We start from the raw sequence: 20,212 nt of genomic DNA on the forward strand, positions 1-20,212 counted from the left end.
AACTGCTTTAAAGTTGAAAGGATTTGTGGCACTGAGACTGTAGAATTAAAGATAAACAAAAATGTCATCAGCGTGAAAGGAAATCTTTAGTTCTTGCTCAGTTTTGACATCTCCGTATATACCCATAGTACTAGCTACAGCCAAAAAAAAAGGAACGAGTGGACATTCGTTCCTCTGTGCAGGTGGAAATGTGGAGAAAAGACATCGCTGGTATGACTAGACTGGAAGCCTGTGGATGAACAGTAAAGTGACCTGACCCTGATACCGGTCTCTTCAAAAACCAAATCTTTGAAGAGAGTGAAATAGATAATCCTACTCTATCCAATCAAATGCCTTTTCAGTGTCAATTGAAGGTAGAATTTCTGGATTTAAAATCATAGGAGTGAGGCAAATAATCTCTATAAATAAAAATACCAAGCTGTTTGTCTTTTTGTTTGTTTGCCCATCACACAAAAAGGGCTAAACCGATTGTCACAAAATGTTGCATGTGTATTGCCGTTGGTCCCAATTAAAATATAAACGTATATGTGGCGTATCGCGGAGATAGGTTGTAATTTGAGTGGAGCAAAAGCAAGTGCCAGTAATGGGGACTACAATTCCCATAAGGCAACTGCAGTGCTATACGACTGATAGGAGGACACAATTTTCTACTGGCCAAAGCAGGATCACATTGGAAACAATAGGTACAGCATTTTCTTCTCAAGTGTATTAAGTAACAATTTCAATGTCTCGCTGGATTAGTTTTTTGTCCAAGAGTACATCTTTTTGACTCATTGTGGATTGTGTTTAGCCATGTTGAATTTCCAAAAGACAGTTCTTCCTGTCAATTTATACCCGGACAATGCTGGGTGCTTTGGCTAATTTTTAAAAAAGAAAAAAGTTTAAAAAAAGAAGAGTACCTGTTTTTTCATAAAGCTAGTCTGGTCTCAGGAAGCTATGTATATTAACATCTACATTTAGGAATGATACTGGATGGTGCAAACCACAATTTTTAGGCACAGCGAGGGACCAGGAGGAATAGAGATGGAAAACAAGAATGGACCAGGAGGGAAGGGGTGGGTGGTATGACCAAAATTCTATATCATGGTATTTTTCTGAATTATCCCGGTTTCATTGTATTCAATGGTATTTTTTTCCCCATGCATGAGTGGATGTTAACTACATTTTCCACTGCAATTACTGGCTAAGAATAACCTATTCCACTGTCAAGAGTAGTATTGTACAAAAAAAACATTTTAATGTGCACGCAAGTATTAATACAGTTTTGCATTGCCCCATAAAGTGATAGTTTTCAAGGGGTGGCACTAATGGAGAAGGTATCACATTGCATGACAGATGCAGTCAAAATATAGAACCTTTTATTGAACAAATTTTGCAAAAACAAACTATAATTTTGACAACATATTTTCAACCATACAAAGAGGCATTTAGACTTAGTAAAATATCCAGAAGTGCTTGTCAAAAATTGTATTGCACCGAATATGTCTTAGAAAAGGAATAAATAGTAAATATTTTTTGTAAACCAACTACACTTTCTGTTAATGTTAACAATCTCTGTCCACTGACACGTTAAAGTGACTTTTTAAACAACTTTATCATCATTAAACTGCATAATATTTAAACTAATAAATAATAACAATAAAATAAATAGTATTATTACTGATAGTTGCACTATTACTTCAAGACTTCAAGCCCAGGTGCATTACACAGTATTCACCAAATTAAAATAAAATAAAACAAGTGCAACTTGGTGATGACATCTTTGCCAACTGAACCATCATTTAGGTAAACTGCATTAATATGGACCTCGCTTCAAGCTAAGCTATATTGGGAAGAAAAAAACAAACTATATGTTGAGAACAAAGAAAGTCAAAAGTCGCCATTTCCACTTTATTCTCATAGTTTACTTCATAATTAAAGTAGAATGTCGTAAACTAAACTTCTACCTAAAATCAATGTTTAATCAATTACTTAATTTACCCCGTCATAAATTAATGCAGCACATTAAATGCTTTGTGTTACGTTCCCCGACCCAGTGGTTAATCACTACGCTTCTTAAACTGACTTCCTCCGCAATAAGAGACGATGGCACTCACCATACAGAATCCATTCACTTCATGATATTCCTGCTTTCTGAAAATTTAGAATGCTAAGATAAATACTTGATATCATTTTCATGATGAAGTGCATTAAAGCAGGTATTACACATGCACGGTAGTGAGGCGGTAGTGCTGCTCCCTCGCTGTAAGGGGTCCCCTGGTGTATGTTCAGTGTAGAGAACTTTATGGCAGGTGTGACAAGGCTCCAAAAAACTGGATATATAAATAGCTATCGCACAGGTGTAACTTAAATATTGTGCAAATGTTGGGTTTCTGTTCTGCTGGTCGGTGACACAAACACAGAATTCAATGCATGTTCTTCTGAGTGGGCTATCTTTATTGCATGCATGCTGTCTCTATCAGACGTACCAAAACCCCAGTTCCTTTTTCCTTCCTTCCCTTTTCTTTCACCACATAACCAATCACCACACAATAAACGTCTTTGTGAAATTAAAACTAGTTATAAACTTAGCCCACGGAGTGTTCAGAACTTTAAAAATATCTTCGTTATACATATTTAATTATGCCATCCATTCAAAATTGCGCCCATCTCTGAACGAGTCGCCAGCACATCGCAGGATGAATACAAGCAAAACATACACTAGCAGGGTCAATATAGCACAACAAAACCCCACATCCTACATGATGCCGCCATGCCCCCATATGATTAATGCATGCTTTAATGCATTTCATCATGAAAATTATATTAAGTATTTATCTTAGCATTCTAAATGTTCAGAGAGCAGGAAGATCATGAAGTGAATGTATTCTGTGCGGCGATCGCTGCTGGCGCCTCCTCTTAGTGCAAGAAGAAGCCAGTTTAAGAATCACTTAACACAAAGCATTTAATGTGCTATATAACTTATGATGGGGTTTGAGAAAATCTAGTAAATTAAATATTCATTTTACGATGAAGTTTAGTTTACGATGGTCTACTTTAATGACAAATTACGAGAATAAAGTCAACATGTCGTCACACTATTACACAGTACCCAGGTACATTACACTGTATTGAAAACAAATAAAACAAGTACAACTTGGCTTGCAGTATTGTACAGTAGTATAGAAACAGTATTTACACATCTGACCTTTTAAAACTAAAGTTATCTCCAGCGATGGACGTGACTCCTTTTTTTGGGCAAAAGTTCTTCTGTTCATCATGTTCAACTTTATTTTTAGTTCAGTTTCGGAATGCTCTCTGTCCATTTTCACCGCGCGGCATACCTATGCTACCGCCCACTATTTGGTGGTGTAGCAGTGAAAAAGAGCCCTAGTGCAACAAATCTGTGTTTAGCGGTGTAGCAGTGAAAAAGGTCCCCACTTGAACAGTTTCCTGCTGCTCCACATTCCGAACGTCGTTTAGGCAATTTAAACCGGTGTTGCGGTATAAGAAAAATCCATATCCTAAAAAAAATAAAAAACGGTTTTCGGTATGAACCGGTATACCGCCCAGCACTATGTACAGTATAAAATTCCATCAGGACATGGAGAATTACCAGTCTGCATAAGTTTAATTGCCTCAGCAATTTCTTCAGTAAAAGATGTGGTTTGAGTTTACAGTTCCTGTTTAAAGTATTCATTCCCTTTGAGGCTTTTACTTTTTATTGTTCTACACCATTGGATCACAGTGAATTTAATTTCTGATTTAAATTTTTTATTTGTAATTAAGTTAGACCACTGTTGTCACTTTGACATTGTGGAAGATGAAACAAATACATTATGAAGGTTTGAGGTGCCTTGCACAAACCCCATTATGTCAGCCAGGCCAAAATAAAAACAACAAAAGAATGGTGATTGTTGACTTCTTCAGTCAAGACATCTGGATGTAGTGTTTTCACTCAAAGATAAGGGTCCAAAAATGAATGCTGAATTTTCAGCATTGTGGAATCTTAATTCCCTGTGATGGAAGAGGTGGAAGGTTGGTAAATGTGTGTGGATAAGAGGGAAATGTAAAATGTCAGAGTCCCCATAACTATATACCAAAGAATTCAATGTGTGAGAGGCTGCACAAAGTTTGGTGGGCTTCAGTAGTTCCAGTACTACAGTATGCACATGTGTGATAATTTGTAAAAAAAAAAAAAAAAAAAAGTAGAAAATTAGTTCATTTTCACATCCTGATGTAATTTTGTTCTTATGTATTATTATCTTTGTATAAAAGGTAAACCATAAATTAAGTAATTTTTTTTTGTTTTTTAAAAGCATAAGGTATTTCCCCGCAGCATTTTTGTTACTGTTGTCTGACTGAAAAAAACGAGCTGTCAATTCTTTTTCAACAAAATGAATTCATTTGTTATATCTATATCTTGATATTATGATCTTCTACAACTGATACTGGCCAATGTGTTTTATTGGTAAATTTAGTTTTTGGTTCTTCTAGATTTAACATTATGATTGAGTATTTAAATTTGTATGTTATAATTTTATTTTTTTTAGAATGCCGTGTTGACTGCAGTGGTACAAACCCAGTGATAGTACATAACAACCAAAAGCAGAATGACAGTTTTCTTGCTCCGGATACATCTTGCCAGAACATAACTGTTTCTTCTGACTTTATGAAAGAATATCCTGTTATGACAGACAAGCTTAAAGACAGCAAAGAGTTACCCCCTTATGCCAGTGAACAGTCTGCTACAAATCACACCGCAGATATTGTCCCTTCTCTAGATGACTGTGTTCTACCTCACAAAAAACCACAATCTAGAACAGCACAGTTTTGCAAGGCCAAACGTTCAAGAAGTGAATCTGAAGAATATTTGGAAGGAAGATTGAGCTCTGATTCTGATCATAAAAGTAAAAAGAAAAGAAAGAATAGTGAAGAGGGGCATTGTTCATCAAGTGAAGAATCTTACTTGAAAAAAGTAATCCCTGATAAGAAATCATCAAATCATACATACAAAGAATCCTCAGAATGCTTGACTACAGCTCCTAGAAAGATCCCTTCATTTACTGTTGGTATGCATGACACAGGATTTAAAACAGCTTCAAACAACACAATTAAAGTATATTCAGCTAGCCTTGATAAAGCCCAATCCATGTTTGAAGAAACAGAGGATCTATACCTGAAAGATCAACATTTACAGAAAAGTAGTTTGCATTTGAAGAAATGCAGTGAAAAGGAATCTTCAAAAAGCTTTTTTGAAGCTGATAAAATGTGGTGCTCTTCTGAACTGCCATCATCTAACAATGTATTTTTAACCCCAAGCCAGAAGGCTGAAGTATATGAACTGTGTTCCTTTTTGGAAGAAGCTGGTACTCAATTTGAACTAACACAGACTGAAAAAACTAAAAGTAAAAGCAATAGTTGTAATAGTCTGCATTCCACTGGAGACCAAGAAACTACATCTTCTCCTCCTATTGCTTCTGATATTTTAAATGGTATAAACTTTGATGATAGCTTCAATGCAGAGAATAATACCAGTTTAAACGCAAAACCAGCTATGTACTTAATGATGACAGTTGACTCTCATGAGGAATCTTGTGAAAAAGTCTGCTTTGAAGGTACCAGTATCCAATCAGCCAAAACTGTTAATAGCTCATATTTGGGAAAAAAAGGAAATGATCTTTCTTTTTCTGCTCAAGGAAAAAAGCCTAATGGTGGCTCTGATGTTGAGAAAAGATTACATACTTCTACCCAGGATAGTGTAGGTGCTGTTACACATCCTGAAGGCATGGATTTTCACAAAAGGCTATTAAAAGAGGGTGAAATGAATACAGAAACTGAAAATGAAAGACACATTAATCAACAGTTCATGTGTCCTCCTGCAGAAAATGGAGACATTGCTTCTCATACAATGGTGTGTGAGTCTTCTAACAACACTGAAAGCAGCGAAATGAAAGAAAACAATGTAATTAAGGGCTTTTATACTGCAAGTGGTAAGAAATTAAACATTTCTAAAAATGCCATGGAATCTGCTACTTCCATTTTTGAAGACTTGTGTCCTGAAAAGAACTGGACTTCTAGTTATTTAAGTAAAAGTCTGAATACTTCTGATACATCGGAGTCTCTGCCTGCTAAGCATTTTTCAGTGCCCAGGAAAGGGGTCAATAGGATTTTCAAAGAAGTGAGACAGACAAATAAAAATGAATGTAAGCCATCGCATTTTTCTGGTGTAACTGTTTGCATTCAAAGTGAAACACAGTTGAGTCCTAATTTGGCTTTTACTAGTAAAAATGATCATTCTGAAAACAAGGACCAAAGTTCTTCAGTTAGCTTTATGTCTGCCAATAAGCCTTTTAAGAATAGCAACAATAAATTCATGTCAGTTCAAGGTTTATGTGGGCTCGAGAGTTTCCAGACTGCAAGTGGAAATGGGATTACTTGTGGTCAGGAATCATTGGCGAAAGCTCTAACACTGGTTTCTGAAGAGGATGATTTTAGCCTATATGATAATAAAAAATTTTCTGATAAATGTGATTTTCAGTTTGAGAATGAACACAATAGTGCTGACACAGGAATACATATTAGCAAAGGTGATTTCGTCAATCTAATGGATGCTTCATCTTCTTGTTTAGTAAGCCATTGTCACAAGAGAAAAACTGATTCAAATTTGCCCAAATTAAATGATGATGCTTCAGAAAGGGCTAAAGAAATGTTTAAGGATAGTGGCAATCTAAATGATGAACTTACAGATGGCTGTTTAATTGTGTCTGATGGAGTAAAACACCACTCCTCTAAACCAAGTTCAAACGATTCCCTGAGCTCCGAAGTAGGTGAATTGGGCAATATCCAATATCCAACATCTAAACAAAATTTTGATATTACACAGGTGAATTTATTAAATACTTCTAATAATGGAAGGGATGGTCCAAATGTTTCCTTGCCAATTGACATGGTTATATTTTCATCAGAAAACAGAAAATCACTTCAGCATATTAATTCAAAATATGGTACCGGTGATATCACTTTGTCATGCGGTTTGTTATGTAATAAATCATTAACACAGGATAACTTACCTATGCAGCATGATAGCATTGTTAATGATAATTCAGATTCTGATGGAAATAAAGTTGGTGTATCTTATGTAGGGCTTGGAACAGAGCACAATGTTAGTTATCAGAAACCTTGTATGTTAGATGAAAATTACACATTACAAAATGAAGACTCCACTGAAAGAGCTAATAACATTGTAACTGATACAACAGCACATTGTGAAAACTTTCAAACAACAGCATTTTGCAAAAATGGAAACCAGAATCTAACTAGTGAACAAGTCCTGAAAAAGAAAGATACGTTTTCTAATATTGACAAAACATTGGCCTCTTCTGTTTCTGCAGTCAGCACAAGTTCTAGATTTCTGCTGGATTCTGACAGTGAGAAGAAAGTGTGTTTTTCCAAAACAGTATTTTGTGAAGAAGAGTCTTTATTAAGAGGTCCTGATATTAGATGTGATGCTGGGAATATGAAACAGTCAGGCATGTCTCATTCCAAGTGTGCTAGAAATGTTGCTGGATTCAGTACAGCTAACGGGAAAACAATTGTCTTTTCTGAAGAAGCATTTTGTAAGGCTAAAGCTTTACTAAATGATTGTGAAGATGAAACAAATAAAAATAGTCAAACATCTGCAACTGAAGTTATGAAAGCACCTCACCTGCCTCTTGAATACTGTGCTAAAAATGTGGCTGGATTCAGTACAACTAGCAGAAAGAATATTTTCATTTCTGAAAAAGCTTTTAGTGATGCTAAGGCTTTACTGAAAAACTGTGAAAATAAAAAACTGGAAGAAAGTAAAACATTTGATATGGTGAATATGAAAGTACCTTGCCCTCCTGTTGTAAACTACAAACCTGAAAGTGCAGCTGGATTCAGTACAGCTAGTGGAAAGAGAATTAAAATTACTGAAAAAGCACTTGAAGACGCTAAGGCTTTATTTAATAATTGTGATGAAGAAACAAATGACAGAATGATAAGTTCTGGTTCTGAAAGTACAGAATCACCTGGTTTGCTTTTTATAAACTGTGTACCTAGTAGTGCATCTGGATTCACAACAGCTAGTGGGAAAAGAGTTCAGTTTTCTGAAAAGGCATTTTCAAAAGCTACAGCTTTATTAAAGGATTGTGTTGATATAACAAGTGAAAAAAGTGCCAGTTCTGATTCTGAAAGCTTACATCATCTTGTAAACCATTGTACTAAAAATATCCAACGACTTAATGTATCTAGGGGAAAGATGTTTTCTGAAAAAGCATCTGATGATACTAAGACTTTATTAAATTATTCTAAAGATGAAACAAATGAAAAAAATTCTATTTCTGATTTTGAAAATACCAAAGCTCCAGACATATATCCTATAAGCAGTAATTCTAGAAACTTTGCCCAAGTTGGTCCATCTACAAATAAAAGGACTTTATTTTCTGAAAAAGCATTATGTCATTCCAAGATCTCATTAAAAGGTGGTAAAGATGAAAGAAAAAAGAATGTTTCAAAAAGTGGTAATGATCTTATAAAATCTAAAATGCTCTTTGCCGACTGTACTAAAAATAACACTGGATTCTCTACAGCTAGTGGAAAGAAGTTTGTAATTTCTGAAAGTGCACTTCATGATTCTAAAGCTTTGTTAAATGAATATGTAAATGAAGTAAAAGAAGAACATACAAATTCTGATGTGGTTCGTCAGAAAACACCTAGCCTGCCTCATGTAAACCGCATTACAGAACGTGCCGCTGGATTTACTACAGCTAGTGGAAAGAAAGTTTTGATTACTGAAAAGGCACTACATGATGCTAAGGTTTTATTTAAAGACTGTGACAGTGAAAGAAATGAAAAAATGATTGGTTCTGGTGCTGAATTTTCTGAAGTACCTGGCTTTTCTCATGTAAACTCTGGATTCAAAACAGCTAGTGGGAAGCATGTTCTGTTTTCTGAGAAAGCATTGTGTGATGCAAAAGTTTTATTAAGCAGTTGTGAAAATGACATAAATAAAATTATCAGTACTGATGCTAAAAATATGAAAGCACCTGACCTTTCTATGGTGGACTCCAGTAACAAAAACGTCGCTGACTTCAGCACAGCTAGGGAAAATAACGTTTTCTCTTCCAAAAAAGCATTTTGTGATGCTAAGACTTCATTCAGTAACTGTGGAAAGGAAACGTATGAAAAAAATGCTACATTTAATGATGAACAAATGCAAGATTTTGGTCCACCTCTTCTTGGATTCAGTACAGCTAGCGGAAAAACTGTCTTATTTTCCAAAAAAGCATATGAGGAAGCTAAGGAAATACTTAGGGAAGCAAGTACTTCTGCACCTGCCCTATTTAAAGCAAGAACTCAATCTTTGCCTCCAGAACAAATGAATAATATTGTTGGTGTTAACCAAGAAATTAAAGCAGATGGCTTTGACTGCAGTGAATCTTATAGTAGTTTCTGCACACCTGCATTCCAGGGGCGAGCAAATAATGAAAAAAACAATTCTAGAAATATGACAATGACAGGGACACATTTTGAACATGAACTGAAAAGTGTACCCTCACAGCCTAGTATGACTAATGATAAGACACTAAATTTGCGTGTGGACTGTTTTGGTGAATACACAGAAACTCAACAGCGTTTTATAGAGCAGGAAGCTTTAGAGTGCACTAAAGCATTAATAAATGATGAAAATGAGGATGAAAATGTGGAAAGTCTTTTGAATCAAAACTGGAATCCAGCTGAAAATTGGAAAGAAAGTTTCTGCATAGGCAGAAGGAGGTGCAGAAATGAAAATAGTAATGGAGAATGTGGCATAAAAGGTAAGACATAAAAGCTCTGAGTCAGCCTTTTAAAATAAAGTTAATTTACCATGTTTTTTGTAATAAACTGTGTTCTCTCTACTTAGCATATGATATTTCTTCCGTATTTAATGTTAAATCTTAACATTTTTAAACAAATTTGACCCAGCATTAGAAACAATCCTCAAATCATGAAGAGCAGAATATAAATTTATATATAATATATATATATATATATTTTTCTTTTTTCACTCCATATGCTTTATTTCAGTAATTACAGATATCTTACTCAGGTTGTATGACTTAACTAAGTCCCCCCAAGTAAGTAACCACATGAAACAGATCCATAATGTCATTCATATACCAGAAATACTACCCATCTAACACAAGTTGAAATCTAAGTTATCAACATTGTAGACCTCAGTGTTAATGTTTGCAGTGCACCATGCCTTGCATATGTCTCTGTTATATGCCATTTAGCAGGGGATTCATAAAAGCAGTGCAATGCATTTTATTACTAAAAATGTTTGTGATGAGTCATCAATTAGAATATCAGAGACACAGCAACTGAACAGACACACAGACACTTGTCCCTTTATTAAGGTGGATATATATAAAATTGTTAAAACTTGGACTTCTAAAATCCAGTGAATTAATTTTTCATGAACTATTAATGTATTATTTTTTGTTTCTAATAGATGAGGGAAGCAAATCTATACATGATGGTGTTTTCAAACCTTTGTTCAGGTAATATTTTTTAAATAAAATACTTGGCATTTGAAGTAAAATGTCAGTTATTATAAAATATAACATTTGTCTATATTTAGAAGGTTTAGAGGTTTTTTTTTTAAGTGGTAAGATTACTATGTTACTGCGGTGGGCTGGTGCCCTGCCCGGGGTTGGTTTCCTGCCTTGCGCCCTCTGTTGGCTGGGATTGGCTCCAGCAGACCCCCGTGACCCTGTAGTTAGGATATAGCGGGTTGGGTAATGGATGGATGGATTACTGTGTTATCTTCCATGCAGTATTGGCTGTAAAAAGACAATAGTTTTGTTACACTAATAATATTTAAAATTTGTTAGTTTCTCATTGTGTTAATAGTCATTTATGATTATGTTTGTGAAACTAGTTTACATTCTTCTTAAATAAAAAGCATTTATCTCAAAATAGAGTAGTTTCAAAAGTATAGTACAGAACCTGATGATTTTTAAAAAAAAATCTTCATTTTTGAGTCTAAATTGGTTCAGTGTGTTTCAACTGATTGACTGGCAACATATACAAGGTAAATCCCACAATGGTACCCAAAGCTGCCAGGCGAGATTGTGGCTATCTATCTTCATCTACTAGATAAGTTTATTCTAAAATTAGGTGAATGAATCCTTTTGAATATGTACAGTATATTGGATCAATTTTTTTGTAATTACAATTAATGTAATTAGTGTTTTGTTTTGAAATTAACATAAACATTAACTTTATATGCAGATGTAAAAAACCTTACAGTGGAACTATTTCAAATGCCTCGCAGCAGAAATTATCAACTGAAAAAACAAATTCAACAAATAATGAATCTTCAGGGTATATACTACCTTTATGTAAACCATCTGGTTATGATTCATACAAAAATAACAAAGTTCAGAATAGTAGTGCAGTGCCTGAGACTTTTACCTCTGTGGACAAAGTAAAAGAAATTTCTTGTAAAGATGACAATGTGGAAGAATCTGCACAAATGCAAAAAAGCGGATGTCTTGAAAGTACTGACATAAATAATAAATATCAAGTGAGTGCTACACATCTAAATATAGGTGAGTAAAAATTATTTGATTACTGTACACTATGGTGTTCTGATGTATTTAATTATTAGCTGTACAATAATGGTATACAGAAAGGGAAAAATATATACTTGAAGAATTATGCTGAAACAATCCATTACCTTAACCCTTTCCACTACCATCAAGAAGTAACCCAAGAAATAAACCTACAAAATGTTTGTTCTCAGCTATTTAATGTTTAATTATTTAATCACAAGATGAATTGCAAGCACATGCAGATTTACAAATATACATTTTAAACAGAAAAGAGAAAACTTTTGTTTTATCATGCCATGTAATTTTTATGGATGTTTTCTCTTTCGCTTTATTTATCTTTTGTGGTTTAAGTTTTCCTGTATTTTGCACAGTATAACCTCATTCTGTTGAATTATATAAAAAATATTAATATAGAGATAAATGAGCTTAATATGTAAACTCATTAATTTTTTGAACATATGGTTACTCTGCTATTAAATAATATAAATACAGTCATTATTTGAAAAAAGGTTGTTGAAAATGCATAATGTTTAATATAAAACAAGTCCATGGGTTTTTTTTTTATATAAAATGAAAGGAAAATTTTTGTAATATTCTGGAAGTTGACTTATTGTCCAAACCCTGAAATTCTGAATGACTTATTTAAAGGACTTAAAATGTACAGTTGTTTCACTGATCATTTTTTTTTATGCTTTTTTGAATTCACAGATTGGGAAGAAAATCTTGCTAATCTTTCTTGTGCAAGGGATATGCAAGATATGAGGATAAGGAAGAAAAAACGTCAGAATGTTAAACCACAGCCAGGGCACCTTTTCTTTTCTAAAACATCGCTGACTTCTAAGATTTCCTTCCTTTCATTTGTGAATAATCAGTTGCCCCGGTTTTACTCCCCTCAACAGGTTATTATTTTAAAGTGATGTTTGTTAGTTATATTCACCAATTAAAACTTTTCAGAGTATAGGCAGGAATGTGTTTGTTTTGAGGTGGTTTTAGTGCAGCCGACCATAATTGAGTACAGTTTATTATGTTTACTGTTTTTGTATAAGGAAAATACTTATTAGATGCTATTTCCTTTTGTCAAGTAGAATTCTTGCATAATTAAGATGCTTAATCTTAATTTATTTCAACACATTGAAACAAACTATTTATGCTAAGAGGGACACTTCTCTTAATTTGATTAAATACTGTATTATAGTTCTTACAAAGTTGTATAAGAAGATGTTTATACCAAGTAAAACATCTTGACTGGTGCCAGTTAATATGTGGATGTGTGCACCTGCTTTTTCTGGAAACAGAAGTGATAGCAACACATTTAGCTGAAATGTTTTGAGGATAAGAAAATAACAGTCTGATTTTTATCATTTGATGTTATTATTTTGCTTTTATTTATAGCTCTACACATTTGGAGTTAGAAGGCCTACGATACATGCATACTACAAATATGCTGCATCATTTAGATTTAAGTTTACGGAATACTTTAGCAAAGATGCAGTGCTGGCTTCTCATGGGGCACAGCTGGCTGATGGTGGGTGGTTAATTCCTGATGACAGTGGAACTGCAGGAAAGGAAGAATTTTACAGGTAAAAAAAATATGTACCTATTTATACACAGTATTTTTATTATAACTATTTGGAAGACAAAGTCAGTTGGAAAATAAACCATATTTTATCTGCTTGAATAATATTTGGGACCTTCTAAGTGACATGGTTTAAGAAAAAAATTATATGGGAAAAAAAAAGTCATGGGAAGGGAAAAGTATTCAGAGGTAGTTTCAGTTCTTTAAGTTAATAGGAACATATCTTAAGTTCTTGTGACCTACCTTCGTTTAAACTTGCTCTCTAGTTGCACAGCTAGACATCTGTACTGTACACAGGATTTGAATCCATTTTAAATTGAGGCACTCAAACAACATGGTTTCAAGTAGATATTTAATGTAAAATATGGCTACAGTACAATTCACTTTTTAATAAAATGGCTTTTATTCTGCTTTCTGATCAATCCTTTTAATTAAATGGTTATATTTCTTATAGTGATATTACAGTGATTCTCTGATAAGATCTCTTGAATTTATGTACAAGTTCACAGCTTAATTTCAGTCTCTGGCATGCCTCAGATGAGGCACAGACAAAATAATATTTTGTGGTGCTAGGGACTGGGGTCAGACATTGAGTTTGAAGTAGAGAGTGACACGTCTAATTCTGAGTCTGAATCTGATCTGGTGTGTGCACCAGAACCAGGCTCATGATGTCAATGGAAGCCCAATGCAGAGAAATCATAAGCTTTTCACTTAAAAATAGGGTCCAGCTCAGACCACATGAGCCTGCATCAGTTTACATGGGGTGAAAGGAGCAGTTGTGAGAACACAACATGTTCATGGACAACAGCAATAAATTGGCAGTTTTCTTTCTAGGGAGATGCTTACAAGAGACTGTTAGAATCTGTACAAATTGTTCTGTTATAACCTGAAATATTGTGTGCTATTTACAAGTACTTATATACATACAGTTTACTATGTAATATCTGAGAATTTTAAACTATTAAAAATAATTTGGTAACATTTGCTGCAATGGAAGGTAAGTGCACACGTGTAAACTAAGAACTGGTGTACTATACCCTTTGAGTCTACTGTGCTGCTGCTTCCAGACACAGAAAGAGAGTGCACAGCAAGAGTGCAGGAATGGAACAAAGAGAAAGGCACCCTTATAACAAACAGGAGACCACATGCTGCACCTTTGAAACCCCACCTCCCAACAATTAAACATAAACATAAAATATGTAGTAAGAAGCTGTCCTCTTATGCTTTCAGATAATCCACAAACACAATGCAGACCAAGGAACATTTCAGTGCTTTCAGTGCTCAGCAGAATATGCAAGTTGTTTAGCTGGTGAACAAAACTACATCATTTTATTTTGTTTGGTTAAAAATATATTGTATAGTACTGTTCTATGTGTCTGTGGTGGGCTGGCGCCCTGCCCGGGGTTTGTTTCCTGCCTTGCGCCCTGTGTTTGCTGGGATTGGCTCCAGCAGACCCCCGGGACCCTGTAGTTAGGATATAGCAGGTTAGTTAATGGATGGATGGGCGGCACGGTGGCGCAGTGGTAGCGATGCTGCTCGCAGTTAGGAGACCTGGGTTCGCTTCCCGGGTCCTCCCTGCGTGGAGTTTGCATGTTCTCCCCGTGTCTGCGTGGGTTTCCTCCAGGTACTCCAGTTTTCTCCCACAGTCCAAAGACATGCAGGTTAGGTGCATTGGCGATTCTAAATTCTCCCTAGTGTGTGCTTGGTATGTGGGTGTGGGTGTGTGTGTGTCCTGCAGTAGGCTGGTGCCCTGCCCGGGGTTTGTTTCCTGCCTTGCGCCCTGTGTTGGCTGGGATTGGCTTCAGCAGACCCCCGGGACCCTGTAGTTAGGATATAGCGGGTTGGATAATGGATGGAGGGATGTTCTATGTGTTTAACTGTTGCTTTGTAAGCTTTTTTTTTTTTATTAATGATTATGTTCATTTTCCATTATTTTTTGATGGTGCTATCTGTCATATACTTATTTCAATAGAGTGGTAATTTATTAAAGGGTCTAGTTTTATTTGGTTTAATTATATTTAGAAGGTAGTTGCAGATCTATTATGTGTATGTTTTATAATTTGCAATAGGATGATTCAGGAAGGCTTAGCTATATCATTGTTTTTCATTCATAAATTTCCTGAATATGCCAGGGATATCCAATTATTGATTTAAATTTCCTTGATTAACCCAAAGAAGGCACCCTTATATTGAAAGACAGGCTACTTTTTTAGTTAAAAAGTATGTGTGTTTATACAGTATATAGATACTTTTTGAGTACACAAAATAAGTTTACTATAAAGTAGTATTTTTCTGCACTTTAATTCAGACAGTATTTAAGTATGAAACTCTTGCATTTAGATTATTCTTTTTGCATTTGGTTTTCATTTGTCAGAGCGCTGTGTGATACACCTGGAGTTGATCCAAAACTTATTACAGAAAATTGGGTATACAACCACTATACCTTGATTATATGGAAACTTGCTGCAATGGAAACTGCTTTCCCCAATGTATTTGGGGGCTGCTGTTTGACTCCTGAGAGAGTGTTGCTTCAGCTGAAGTATAGGTGAGTATAATTTAAAACAGTTCCAAGGTCTTTTGCAGCTTGAGCTTTTTCTTTAATTCCATTGTATTTATTTTTCATTTTAACACAGTTTTTACCTAGACATAAAGCAAGTTACAGTACTACAGTTTCTTAAGAAACAATATTTAGTTACCCTTGCTGTCCTCGCTGAGTAAAAAGTTTCAATGCCATATTGTAACACACAACTCTTGAACAAACTCTGTCAAAATACAACTATTATAGCTATAACTAACTATAGCAACTATTAAAGCTTAATTATTTTGTATTACTCAGTTTTTGGTTTATTTTATAATACATGTAGATCTTGTAGTACACTGTACTGTGAAATAAGTTTTCATTTGTCCATTCATTTGTACTTTGGTTTTTTTGGACTTTTAGATATGATGTAGAAATTGACAGATGTCAGAGGTCTGCAATCAAAAAAATAACTGAAAGAGATGATTCACCAGCTAAAACATTAATACTTTGCATTTCTAAAATAATAGCAAATGGTTTACAACCATATCCAGATATAAAGAACAATACAAGTACCACATCTGCTGACAAGAAAAAGCAGTTGCCAGCTGGTGTAATAGAAGTCACAGATGGCTGGTATTTAATTAAGGTTCTTTTGGATGCTCGTCTAACAGCACTTTTGCAAAGTGGAAAACTATCTGTTGGAAATAAAATTGTAACAAATGGTGCAGAATTAATTGGCTGTCAAGACGCCTGCACACCACTTGAAGCACCAGAATCACTAATGCTAAAGGTAAGTGAAATGTAATAGTTTAGCTGTCTTCATGGCTTATCTTTTGATCTTTCTGAAATATTTTATTAAGATATAACCATTTTTAACTGTTTTCTCTCTTTGATAAAATTGCAAGGGCTAAGGTAAACCATTGCTTTCAGCTCAAATTAGACTTTTAATGACTTGGAGAACATAAGGTTTTTGGCAGATCATTTCCTTAATGCGTGTCCTAGGTTATTATGATGTAAATAAAATTATGTATATGCATTGCACCTTTGCGCTGTAGTCTTAAAGTGAAGTAAATGAATATGAAGTTATATGTATTTTTGAAATATCACTACATTTTACCTCTGCTCTGCCACAGCTCTCAACGAATTGAAGAGAAACATGATTTTAATAGCAATAATGGTACACCTTTGTGCATGTCTAATCATGTTAGATATACTTGGCTACTTGTGTTATGCCAGTAGTTGAGCTAGACTAATAAACTAACTGCATGCTGAGAGTTATACAGTAGGCATTGTATGTGTATGACCATTGTTCAATCAGAAATTAAATTTACCTTTATTACAAACAATCGAACAGATATTCAAAAATTGTATTTTCACAAGCTAAATAAAATTGATCAGATAAAAATTTTACAATGAAGAATATTAATATCTAACACTTTAAATTTGTCATGCCAAAATAATTGTTGGTCATTACATAGCTTATAGTGTTAATCTGTTGTACAAAACAAGGTAGGATCATACAAGATACATTTCTACAGTCAGTCATCTTAGCTCTCTATTGTCTCAGATATACATTATTAAAAAAAATCACTACATGATTTGCATCATTCCATGCATCCATATAGTCTTTTCCTAAACCTGCCTAATCCAGTTCAGGGTTGTGAGGAATGAGAGACTGCCTTTACAGCATTCAGCACTGGATAGGAACAAAACCTTGAGAGGGTACCAGTCTGACATTGTGCTCAATGACTCGCATGCCTACAGGGACAATTTTCAGCCACCAAAAATGTTAATCTTTTTGTATATTTATAATGTTCAAGGAAACGTCAGATTACTTTCAAATAATCCATTGACCACAATGGAATTCAAATCCATGCTCATGGAGCTATATGAAAACAGCACTAAACTTATGTGCCACTATGCTACTTCTGAATTTAAGTATGTGTAATTTCTAAAAATAGACTTATTTAAAAGCTTGCTTAACTGAAGTTTTAGGGTGTATATTAACTATAGGAATAGGGGTTTTACATACCGTTCAGTTATTGGCTTCTTTGTTAAATGCTTAAGGAACAAAAACAATATGGATAGATTAAACATACTGCAGATTGATTGTCTACACTGTTAAGTTATTCTTATTAAGTCAAATTTGGTTGATAAAGGTCAATCTTGTTGTTCTATCTTTATGCCAATCGGTCAATGGCTAGAATTGTTACTTACATTTACTTATTTGGCTAACACATTTATCCAATGTGACTTACAACATTTGAGATACAATTAGATAATTTCATTTTGTTTTCTTGTAACTGGAGCACAGGCAGGTGAAGTGACTTGCTCAAGGTCATACAATATCTGTCAGCAGCGGTATTTGAAACCACAACCTTAGAATCTGTAGTCCAAATCCTTAGCTACAATATCACACTGCCTACTCCCTGACTGTTATTGCTGGAGATCTAAAAATCTTCTACTGGAGAGATTAGTAAATTCCATTCTGTGCAACAAATATATACTGGCATACGTTTTTTGAAGTTTGTACGTATGTTGCTGAAACAACATGGCTTTAAAGATGGTGTTTGTATTCTTTGCTCATATTTATGGTGTGTTAACATGGGGCCATTAAATACCATCGTAACTAAGTTTTATTCTACAGAAAACCACTAAGTAAACTCAACTACAATGAAAGCTGGAGTTGCACTTCACACAAAGAACTTTTCGAATATAAAAATAGAATGAAAGATTAAACTTTTAGTTGAAATAGTCATTTACATTCAAACTAAATGGCTGAGAAGGTTTTCACAATGACATTCTTACACAGATAAACACATTTTGTCATAAGGAGTTGTACTAAACAGAGGGCATATAGCAACACTATAGTGTGTAATGACAGTGTTTTTAAATTATGTAATTCATTTATTATTTATGTATTGTATGCTATTTTAATTCCAGATTTCAGCAAACAGCACACGGCCTGCTCGCTGGTATTGTAAGCTTGGATTTTACTGTGGCCCTCGACCTTTTGTGCTTCCATTATCCTCTCTTTTCTATGATGGAGGAATAGTGGGTTGTGTTGATGTCATCATCCTTAGGAGCTATTCTTTGCAGGTACATAATATCAAACTTTTCTTTTAGGAGGTGTTTTCGGTGATTATCATAAATTTGGACATTACAAAATGAGCAGCTACTGGACTTTTTACTGACTGATGTAACAAGTGTGGACTTTGTCATTCTTATCTTTACTAAATTTAAAGTGCAGGTAAAGCTTTCACTTATGCTGAAATTAATCAAATAAAACAAAGTCGACAATTATTTGGTAAAATTTTAGATTATGTACTACCTATAATTTATCTATTAGTCACATACTGTTAGGTAACAACATTCACAAAGGCTTCTTTTGTTCTTAATAATAATTACTGGTGTATAACATCAGCAAAGTGGTTATTTGAGTCTGGGCAGTGTGGCATTTTAAGTTCTTGTGATATGCTGGTAAAATTACTTGTGAATATAAGAGCTTCATTAGTTTTTTTTAAACATTAATTAAGGATTCACAAGCCTTATACTGCAATGTTGAGAGACTTATTATCACCCACTTAAGCTACTGAAATGCAGTTATTTCAGTACGCCTCATTGTAGAGAGATAATCACTTTATTAATGATTTATTAGTGTTAAGACCATAAAAGTCCTTTTGTTATTGTGTTTTTATTTTACATAAGTGTTGTGAAATACTTCCACACAACACACAGAAAAGGAAGAAAGGTCTGTAATAACTCACACAAAAGGCCAGACATTTCCATATATCATGTCAGGGCCCACTGGATAAGCCCCACCCCAGGCAGCCTGACCCCAAACTCAAAAGACAGGCTTTTCATCCTGCTCAGGATCAAATTGGAACTAAGACTCTTTTTTTAAAATTAATTTTATTGTAATCATTCCATACAAATAAATCATTTTTTACAAAAAAAAAAAAAATAGGATCAAAACAACTTAACCCCCACCCCTGAGAAAGAGAGCATGGCCAACGGAGTAAACCTTAAAACTTGTAAACATACCTAAATTGATTAGTTTAAAAGGACAATAGAGATGAATGGAGAAGAAAAAAAAAGAAATGCAGAAAAAATTGCTTCCTCAGCACTTAAAAAGTTTGGTCCAAAATGATGTTAATTTGCTGCAGGCCCAAAACATGTGACCCAGTGAAGCTGGGACTTGATTGCAGCATTCGCAGGTTGGATCTTGACCTGGAAACATTTTGTAAAGTTTTAAGCGAGACAGATGTGCTCGATATATAATTTTGAGTTGAATGATTGTATGCTTTGCGCATATGGAGCTTGAGTGAATTCTCTGCATTGCTACCTTCCACTCCTTTTCTTATATATTGATTAAGAGATCTTTTTCCCAGTGTCCTCTTGAATCTTTGAAAGGAAGGGACTGTAAAATAATTTTATATATTGCAGAGATGTTGTCTCGAAATTGAGTAATATTTCTTCCAGCATGGACGAGGGTGCAAGATGAGGAAAATT

At 34.5% G+C, this 20,212-nt stretch overlaps 1 protein-coding gene across 2 annotated transcripts in view; it reads left to right on the top strand.

Moving 5' to 3' along the window:
• The window catches only part of brca2 (BRCA2 DNA repair associated), a 66,003-nt gene that overhangs the window by 20,621 nt on the left and 25,170 nt on the right, over positions 1-20,212 (top strand). For both annotated transcript variants that reach the window (XM_039745750.1, XM_039745751.1), the window contains exons 11-18: positions 4,533-9,821; positions 10,499-10,547; positions 11,281-11,600; positions 12,312-12,502; positions 12,996-13,183; positions 15,554-15,724; positions 16,121-16,490; positions 18,644-18,799. In XM_039745750.1, coding sequence (XP_039601684.1) covers positions 4,533-9,821; positions 10,499-10,547; positions 11,281-11,600; positions 12,312-12,502; positions 12,996-13,183; positions 15,554-15,724; positions 16,121-16,490; positions 18,644-18,799 — 6,734 coding nt within the window. The remainder of the gene's footprint in view (positions 1-4,532; positions 9,822-10,498; positions 10,548-11,280; positions 11,601-12,311; positions 12,503-12,995; positions 13,184-15,553; positions 15,725-16,120; positions 16,491-18,643; positions 18,800-20,212) is intronic.

Source organism: Polypterus senegalus, chromosome 2 (genome assembly GCF_016835505.1).
Source record: "Polypterus senegalus isolate Bchr_013 chromosome 2, ASM1683550v1, whole genome shotgun sequence".
NCBI lineage: Eukaryota > Metazoa > Chordata > Cladistia > Polypteriformes > Polypteridae > Polypterus > Polypterus senegalus.